Source organism: Haliaeetus albicilla, chromosome 24 (assembly GCF_947461875.1).
Source record: "Haliaeetus albicilla chromosome 24, bHalAlb1.1, whole genome shotgun sequence".
Classification (NCBI taxonomy): Eukaryota; Metazoa; Chordata; class Aves; order Accipitriformes; family Accipitridae; genus Haliaeetus; species Haliaeetus albicilla.
In genome coordinates this window covers 17,337,306-17,346,042 of record NC_091506.1, presented here as the reverse complement: position 1 = coordinate 17,346,042, position 8,737 = coordinate 17,337,306, and the positions used below count along the sequence as shown (strand labels likewise).

The 8,737-nt window shown below is 63.3% G+C and overlaps 1 protein-coding gene and 1 long non-coding RNA gene across 2 annotated transcripts; both read left to right on the top strand.

Annotated features, from left to right (window-relative positions):
* The first annotated feature begins 2,722 nt into the window (after positions 1-2,722).
* Positions 2,723-4,402, top strand: LOC138681846 (basic proline-rich protein-like). Its single transcript, XM_069769926.1, has 2 exons — positions 2,723-2,776; positions 3,488-4,402. Exons 1-2 carry the CDS (start codon positions 2,723-2,725, stop codon positions 4,400-4,402), a joined length of 969 nt encoding a protein of 322 aa, XP_069626027.1.
* Positions 4,403-5,160: 758 nt separating this feature from the next.
* LOC138690809 (uncharacterized) lies at positions 5,161-7,533 on the top strand. Its single transcript, XR_011329596.1, has 2 exons — positions 5,161-6,971; positions 7,128-7,533. It is a non-coding gene; the product is annotated as an uncharacterized lncRNA (long non-coding RNA).
* The last annotated feature ends 1,204 nt before the right edge of the window (positions 7,534-8,737 follow it).

The following is an 8,737-nucleotide window of genomic DNA, read 5'->3' as shown; positions in this document are numbered from 1 at the left end:
GGAAACCCTGCGGGTGCCGACAATAGGGTTTTGTGTAGCCCAGACGAGAGCACCTGCCCCAGCGTTGGGAGCCGGCCAGGGGCACCATATGGAGGGGACCTGCCCCTCGCTGCGGCGGTGCCGTCTCGGCATGGGGCCAGCCTGGCTGGGGATGCGGCCCCCGGCACGGAGAGGAGCCCGGGTGCTGAGCCGTGCAGGATGGGGCCATGCGAGCCCTGCCTTTGCCCGTCACCAGTCCAGCCTGGAAACACAACCACTGAGCACAGAGGTGATGGGTACAAGATGGGTACGAGCATCAGGTTGTTCCTCGCCACCCCAACCCTGGATACTTCATGCCCGGAGAAGGTGAGGGTGCAGCGGGGTGCTGTAGGGGAGCCCCAGCCCTGAGCCAAAACCTCGCCTGGCCCTGGGGGCTTTACGGAGGAGCAGGGAGCGACGGGGCAGCACAAGCTGTTCCCGGGGTGAGGGATGGGGTCCTGCGGCTTCTGGGAAGGGGAAGGGACACAGGGTGTTTGGGCTCTGCCTGTTCAATCCCTCCCAGGCAGCAAGCTCATTTAAGGCTTTTCTTTGCTCCCAGCTGAAAAAATAAAGGCCAAGGTAATCTGCCTGCCTGTCCCTCTTTGTCTCGGGGATAATAGCAGCCAGCGCAGTGTGGAGCCCCCCAGGGCTTTGCAGATTACAGCTTTCAGAGATGTCTACAGTGCCTGGACAAAAATGAGAGGTGGTGGAGCAGAGCCGGACGGCGGGGACGTCACAAGGTCACCCGCTCCCTGCCTGCCTAACTGCATCTCCCCTCTCTTTCCCCTGCCGCTGGCCGGGCGGGTGATGGGACGATGGGATGGTGGGTGTTGGGATGGCAGCTGGGTGATGGGACGGCAGTGGAGTGCTCCTCTGGGCTTCCCAGCTCCAAAGGCTAACCCTTCACTGCGGGCAGAGCTATGACTATTTCACGGAGGCTTTTTGCTTTATAATTTACACTTTGCCGATTCTGATAATTACACATCTGATCTGGGGCAGGGGAAATAGAGACAAAACCACGTAACCCACCGCAGTAACCACGACAGTGCGAGCTGCCGCTCCTGTACTCACGATGACTTCTTTGCAAACCACCTGCAGACCCGAAATGACTGGCTGGAGACACGCGGGAATTGCTGTACAGGGCTGAGCTGCAGCTGGCTTTTCAGTAACTCAAAGGGTCAAGACACGGGAGAAAAAATCCCAAACCAATTCCCCCATTTCCCATTAGTTTCGTCTGGCAGGAGGCGTCCCAGCCCCAGCAACGAATATCCGCTCAGGAATGTCTCTGTCTAAAAGCAAAAAAAAAAAAAAAAAAAAAAAGGGAGGTGGGAGGAAACCCTACGCCCGGCCTTCTTTCCCGGTGGCCGAGTTCAAACGGCTTTGAGACGGCAGGCAGGGGCAGGCAGGGGCTCGCAGCACCTTGCGCTGGCACTCAGCAGTGCGGATGCAGGCAGAGGGGCAGATCGGAGGAAGACGCCATCCCTTGCGCATCCCTCACGCATCCCTCTCCCCAGCTCTCCGTCCCCGCTGCGGCTGCCCACACCAGCCCCGGGTCGAGGCCAGGCTCCGGCTCCTGCTCGTCCCCTTCTCGCCCTCCCTCCCTCCTGTCACCGCACACGTCATTCCTCCAAACACAGCCCACGTAGCTGGCGCGGCAGTGGCGACATCGGGGAGCCTGAGGGGGACCGGCCAGCGCACCCCATGGTGCAGGGCTCGGCGTCTTCACGCTCCGCTCACACACAGCCCGCGTTTATTTAGTTTACCAAAACCATCGGGTGCCTAAAGCCACAACAGCATCCTCCAAGAAAACTTCCTGGGTGTGAGGCATCTGTGCAGGCGTTTTGTAGACCCTAGTGTGTACATACCTCCCAAAACACCCCGCGTGCCCTCTGCGTGCCACCCACCCCAAGCATCACCTCTTTCCTGCCTTTTAGAGCCAGCCCCGAGATGGAGAAGGAACCAGACTGAGCAGAGGGGAGACGGAGGCACCAGACAATAAAACCATGGCTAAACCCATGGTCCTCAACAGCCCAGCTCCAGGCCCAGCAGACCTCGTTGCTCCTCTGCCCCACCCGGGGTGCCCACACCTTCCCCGGGCACCCCGTCCCCTGGGGTAGCACCCACACCGGCTGCCACCCGTGGTGATCTGCAGCATCCCATTGAAATTCTAGCTCTGGCCTCCATAGCGAATGGAGATAAGGACAAAACTACTCCCCTGCTTATAAACAAGGGGCCAGATTCTGCCGCCAGCATCCGGCAGGCGAAGCCCGAGCCAGCGAGGCCAAACCCGGCCACAAAGCAGCTCCGCGCGGGGATCGCAACCAGGATCCGGCAGCCTGCCCGCGGTCTGGGGAGCGGGAAGTGCGGATCGGTCCCAGCTTCTCCCTTTACCTGGGGCCGGCATGAATCCCGGCGGTGCAGGAGGAGCGACGCAAAGCAAAGGCGGCTTGGGGAAATGGGATCCCCTCCTGGGGATGGTATAAAAGACACATGCTAAAAGGAAAATAAAAGACCGACCCCGCTGTCCCCCATCCCTGCTCCAGACAAAGGCAAACCTGGACATAGCAGTGCACACGTGAAACACAAACCCTCCTGAGAGCCCAGGCTGGCCGAGGCCCCCCCCAGCCCCGCAGGACCCCCGAGGACCAGCACCACACACAGACCCGAGTGACGGAGAAGCCCAAACCGAGACACAGGGCCCGCAATGAAAATCGTGCCAGGAGAAAAACCCACCCTGGTGGAAAGCAGCGCCGGGAAGGTACCTGTGCGATCCCCAGCCAAACCGCCAGTGCCCCCCAACCGTGGGGCATCCCAACGCCACCCTTCCTGGGAGGTGACAGGTATTTATTGGGGTGAGCGGCTGTCCCCCCGCGCTGGGGACCACGGCTGGAGGGCAGCAGGGGCTGCCATTGGCTCCCGCGCCACCCGGGCAGCATCGCTCTCCAGGGGCTTGCTCTGCCAGGGCCAACTTTACAAGGGAAGCAATTATTTCTTTTTTTTTTTTTTTTTTTTTTCCCCAGCTGAAACAAAGACGAGGGCTAGAGCGAGCGAGAGCACGGATGAGAAAACAGGCGCGGGGGGGTGGGGGGAGCTGGAAAAAAAACCCGCACAAACCCACGGATCTTGAAACAAGAGGGAAGGATAAAAAAGAAACCGGAGGCTGCAGAGGTAGACGTGGAGATGGGAGGGTAAAAAATTGCAGAGGGAAGAAGCGGCAGCCGGGAGCTGAGTGGGGAGCTCGGCCGTGTCACACGTATCGCACCCCCGGGGAGCCACCGGCCACCCCGACAGTCCTCCGAGGCCACCCGCGGGGATGCCGTGCCCCACAGGCAGCCAGTCCCTCGTGGGCCGGGGCTCTGCGGGGAGAAGAGGGTGCAAGGGAGACAAGGGCTCGCCCCCCTCCCCCCCCAGGACACGGCTCCTGCATCCCACGGGTGCTCCCTCCCCACTCGGGTGGGCTCTCCGCCAGGCCCCGGCGTCCCCACCACGGTGGCCAGAGGAGCGACCGCTGAGGACGTGGGGGGGACACACACAGACCCAGCGGCCGAGGGGTCCCCCCCCAGCTCCCCCTCGGATCCACCTGCCATCAGGCAGCCGGCGCCCCGAGCCCACGCCCACGCCAGCCCCCAGCATCCCACGACCCCGCTATCCGTGGGGCACCCCAGAAGCCCCCCCCCCCCCCATCACCCCGAAAGCTCCCCGGGACCACCGACCCTCCATCCCGGGAGCCTTTTCTCCCCGGCCGCCGAGGCAACCGCCTCCCTCCCCGCTGGCCCCCGGCCCCCGGCGGCCGGATCCGGCCCCAGCTCCAGCCCGGCGCCACCGGCCAGCGGGGGGAGGGGACGGGACACGGGACCGGGCTGCGGAGCGGGACGACCCCCGCGCCGGTCTCCTCCGCTCCCCATCCCCGGGGATGCTCCCGCCGGGGCCGGTACCGGCCGGGCAGGATCCGGCCCCGCTCCCCACCCTCCCCCCGCACCCAACGAGCCGAACCGGGGCTCACCCACCCCCCCCCCCCGCTGCCCGCTCCTACCCCCCGCAGCGAGCTCCCCATCGCCCGTTCGCCGTCCCGGTGTCCCGGTGCCGGTATCGGTCCTACCTGCGCGGCGCCGCCGCCGATCCCCGTCTGCAGCCGCCGCCGCCGCCGCCGAGCCGCGCTGCCGCGGGGGCGGGCAGCGGGAAAGAAGGGGGGGGGTGGGGGGCCGAGCGCCCCCTCCCCGCCCCCGGCCTCCCCCCGGCACCGCCGGTCCGCCCTGCCCTGCCCGGCCCCGGCCCCCGGCCCCTCCTCGCCCCCCCTCTATGTCGCCCCCCCCCCCCCCCGGGACACCCCCACCCGCGGGACCGCGCTGGAGGTGGCCGGGGGTACGGGGGGAGCCCAGTCTAGATGGGGGGCAAAGGGGGAGCCCGGTCCAGGATGGGGGGCACGGCCCGGGATGGGGGGGGGGGGGCACAGTCCGGGATGAGGGGCAAAAAGGGAGCGTAGACTGGGGGGGGAGGGCACGGGGGGGGGGAGCCCAGCCTAGGGCAGGGTTGGCCGGCCTGGGAGAAAGACCAAAACCATCTCAGAAGCCAGGACGGAGCATCGTCACTGCCCTCTTCCCTGCTCGCTCCCCACCGAGCCGTGGCAGGTCCAGGGAAAGGGCCGTGACTGTCCCCAGGCACATGGCAATGGGGTGCTGCAGGTGCAGCCCACGCCGGTGCCACGGCTGTGGGCGCTGGGGTGCGTACAGCTCCCCAAAACCACGCACACGCGGGCACCCCTCCGTGTCCTTAAGCTGGTACCGCCGCCTCTGCCTGATGCTCCTGGGCAAGGTGGCTGCCACCCACCCTCCCGGGTGACGCCGGCTCAGAGGGGACGTTGGGGCTGGTGTTGCACCCCATCCACATACACGCCTCCCCCTTTGATGCCTCGCAACCAATTTGCCTCCCACTCCTTCATCTCTGAGGGCTGGGGCCAAGCAGGCAGAAAAATCAAAGGGAAAGTGCAGGTGGCACCCAGGCTCGGGGACGCCAGCCCGGAGCGCTCCCCTTCACACCAGGCGGAGAAGGGACGGTAAGAGAGGGACGTTGGACTGGAAGATGTGGACCCTGCCTTCCCTTTTGCCCATACCAGTCTAAAGGCAGCAACTTCATCCCAAAACCACGAGGGAAGGTGGCCGTTGAGGCTGGGGCACAGCTTACGTATGTGGGTGGTTTGGACCGATGTCCCTGCTCAGCCGCTTCCCAAAAAGCCCCCCTTTGCCTTTTCGTGGTGTCCTGCCCGCTCCCAGCCCCACGGTGCTGCCAGCTGGAGCGTGGCACAGCTGCCAGGCCCTGAGCCGCGATGGCAGAGGTGGCCCTGGGGCTGTCCCTGGAGAAAGATGGGGACGGGGTTTGCGTGGGAGCTGTGTCCCACCAGTGCCAACCCCCCGGGACAGTCCCCGCTTTCACCTTCGCACCCTGGGTTCACTCAAGCTCCCCTGCCCCTCGTGTCCACAGCCCCCAGGTGCAACCCATGCCATTCTTCTGGCATTAATAAAGCAATTCATTAATTAATAGATTGGAGAGATGGCTCAGAAGTGCTGCTTTGCAAGCGAGCTGGAAGTGCCTCAATTCGGATCACGGCGATAAGCGGGCTCAAGGAGGCAGAAGATATTTTAATGCTGGGGTGGCTGTTTAATACAGGCAAATCCTTCCCGGGTCACTTCTGAAGCCCTGTGTGCTCTGAGCAGAGGCCTGTAAAGAAAAAAAAATGCAGTAGATGAGCTGGGTTTCCCAGGAGAAAAGCCCGAAAGGGGAGAAGAGGAGCTCCGGCCACTGCGCCGCACAGAGCCGCCTTTCATTACAAAGGGCCGGGAAGCGGCTCGGAGCTGCCAGCAACACCGACACGATGCAAGAGGGGATTTTTCAGGCTGATGCAGCAACAAAGGCAGTTAAATCTAGCCAGGTAAGAGGCTTTTGAGGTTAGCTGGCCATTCCCACAGCACAGGCTTCTTTTTCTTTTTTCTTTCTTTTTTTGTCTTTCTCTTCTTTTTTTCCCTCCTTTTCTAGGGGGAATTATTTTTGGTAATCCGTGCGTTGCTGCTCCTTGGGCACTGGAGCAGAAGTAAGCAGGTAAGTGGCGCTTTCATCCCCAGCCTGGCTTCCTACCGTGGCCGGGACTCCAGCGAGGGGCTTTGAGCCTCAAAGGGAAGCGGCAAGGCTGGGCCAAGGCAGCTGAAGCGGCGCTAAGCTCATGGCAGCTGGGAATTGTTTATTTTTTTTTTTTTTGGTTGAAGTGATGGCAGCGGAAAGCTACCTGGAGATGAGCAGCTTTCACACCAAATGCCTGCTGCACCGGTGGAGGCTGGGTGGGAGGCACTGGGCATCGCTGGGTGGTTTGGGGTGCTGGCACACGCCTGGAGGCAGAGAGCTGGGTGCACCCACCACCTCCTCCTGCCTGGAAAGGTTGGGGGGACAGGGGCACCCCTGGCACCAGGGGGGGCAGAGAGGTGACCTTGCAGTGTAAGCTGGGCCTGGGTGCTGCTTTGGGTGGCACCCACTGCCCGGCCCCTCCTGGCAGGGCATAGAGGTGCTGAGAGTGGGAAAGCCACCCGTGACACCCACATCCATCGGCGCCCAGGGAGCCCAGCACCCTTGCGTGGGGAGAGGCAGGTGCTGTGATCCTAGGGCAGGAGGGTGCTCCCATCGCTGGCTCTGTGGGGAGCCCAGGCAGTTCAGGCATCTCAGTGCAGTATTTTGGGGATGGAGCAAGATGGAGCCCAGACCTTGAAGCCTGTTGGAGGCCACGAGGGTGTTTCCGAAGGGATCTGTGTCCCTGAGGACCTGCACGCCAGCCCTGGTCCTCCCGGGGGAACCACCCTGGGCCAGGGTGGGCTTCGCCCTGGGCGGCTGCCTTCCCACGGTTCGGCCGGGTGGAGGATGCGCCAACAGCCCGTGACTCAACATCTTCACCCGGTGCTTCGCATCAGCAGGTGGGATGTGAAATGAACCCAAATGTTGTAATGAGCTGTGCCGGCGGAGGCAGCGCCAGCTCAGTGAGCTGTGCTGCCACGCGGGGACCCGCGGCCCCTCACCATCCCCGGGTTGTGGCCGTGATGGGGGGTGGCCACAACTCATCTCCCTGATAGAGCTCTTCATCTTGTCCTCCTGGTGAAAGCTTCTCAGACATCACCCCACCAAACCCAGAAGACCCTGCGTTGATCCAGCCGGTGCAACGATGCCGTTGCACAGAGTCCATCCATCCTGTCGTGATGCCTTTTGCATCACCCCAGGCCACGTGCCGTGCCGGTGCCATGCAGCGCCGGTTGCTTCCTGCAGCCACGTGCCAGCACCCTGCTCCGGTTAACGGTGCAACGAGAGCACCCCACCACGCCGAGCTGCCTGGCACCCTGCCCGGGGACCTCATGCTCTGCCTCAGTGTGGGGCGAAGGCAACGGAGGATCCCTCTTCCTCCCCATCCTCCTCCTCCTCCTCCTCTCCCCCCACCCAGCCAGCATCCACCATCGCAACAAGATTAAACCAATCGCACTGTTATTTGTTTCATATTTAATAAGGGCTTGAGGAGCAGATCTCCCAGCAAGCCCCTGCTATCAATCAAACCCGCACAGAGTCCCCCTTCGCGCCCGCCTTTCCAAGAAGAAAGAAAACAAAATTGGACTAATTTATTATTCATTCGTTCATTAAGTCCGTATTAACCAGATATATTATAAAGGAAAACAGGATTGCGCCTTTTGATCAGCAAACTCTCTGCTCATGAATATCCATGAGGCTCGCCCTCACCCCAGCACCTCTCCCGTGTGCGGAGCGAGCCGACGGCGGGTGCCGACAGCGGGTGCCAGCGCCGGGCTGGGTCCTGGCACCCGGCGGGGCTGGGAAGCTGCTCTCATCTCTGTCTGCCGGCACGGCGTTGGGGAGCGGCTGTGCCGTCCCGTGGGGCTCCGGAGCTCAGGCCACCCATGGGTGCCCCTGGCTGGAAGGGGGAGGCCGAGCCCCGCTGGGGGCAGGGGGCTGGTGGGGACATCCCGGGGGGCACCGGGGCGATGGGCTCCCCTCCCGCCTGCCTGGGGCTGAGCAGGGAGCTGAGCAGGTGTTGTTTCCGCGGCGTGAAAAAGCAGCATATGTCCCCGGTTCCCCGGCGCGCGGCGGCGGGCGGCGATGCCCGCGGCTCCCCCGATGCTGCGGGGAGGCAAAGCGGGACCCCGAGGTGCCAGCAATGCCCTGCGGGACCGGCACAGGAGTGGGGCAGCGTGTCCCCTGGCTCCCTGGGGCACCCACCCTCCGCGAACCCCTCGGTCCAGCCCAGGGAGGATGGGTCGGGGCAGGACCGGGGCCCCAGGATGCTGCTGTAGGGTCCGGCTGGCACCAGGTCGTAAGCTCACGGCGACACGTGCCCGAGCAAGCCAGCAGCATCTCGGGCAGCGGCAGAGCACCAGAGCACGGGAGAGCCACATCCCAACCCATCGGGGCGGTGGATCCTGGCCATGCCCAGGAGATGCTGCACCCTGCGGCAGCAACAGGCGCACACAGAGAGATGCCGGGCGGCACATCTGCACGGAGGTCCATGCACCCATGCAGCCCAGCCGGACCCGAAAATAGGTTGGTTTAAAAAATGCATCACTTTGAAGTTACGTAGATGAAAGGCAGCAGCAAACGGAGCACGCTGGCAAAAGGTTTCCTATTTTATTTTTTTTTTCTCCTTGCCAGCTTCCTCCAGTTAAAATTGGGTTGCAATTCATTA

Coding starts and splice junctions, on each gene's coding strand:
- LOC138681846 (XM_069769926.1), top strand. CDS start 2,723: ATGAAAATCGTGCCAGGAGAAAAACCCACCCTGGTGGAAAGCAGCGCC. Junction 2,777..3,487: donor TGGAAAGCAGCGCCGGGAAG/GTACCTGTGCGA, acceptor GCTCTCCGCCAG/GCCCCGGCGTCCCCACCACG.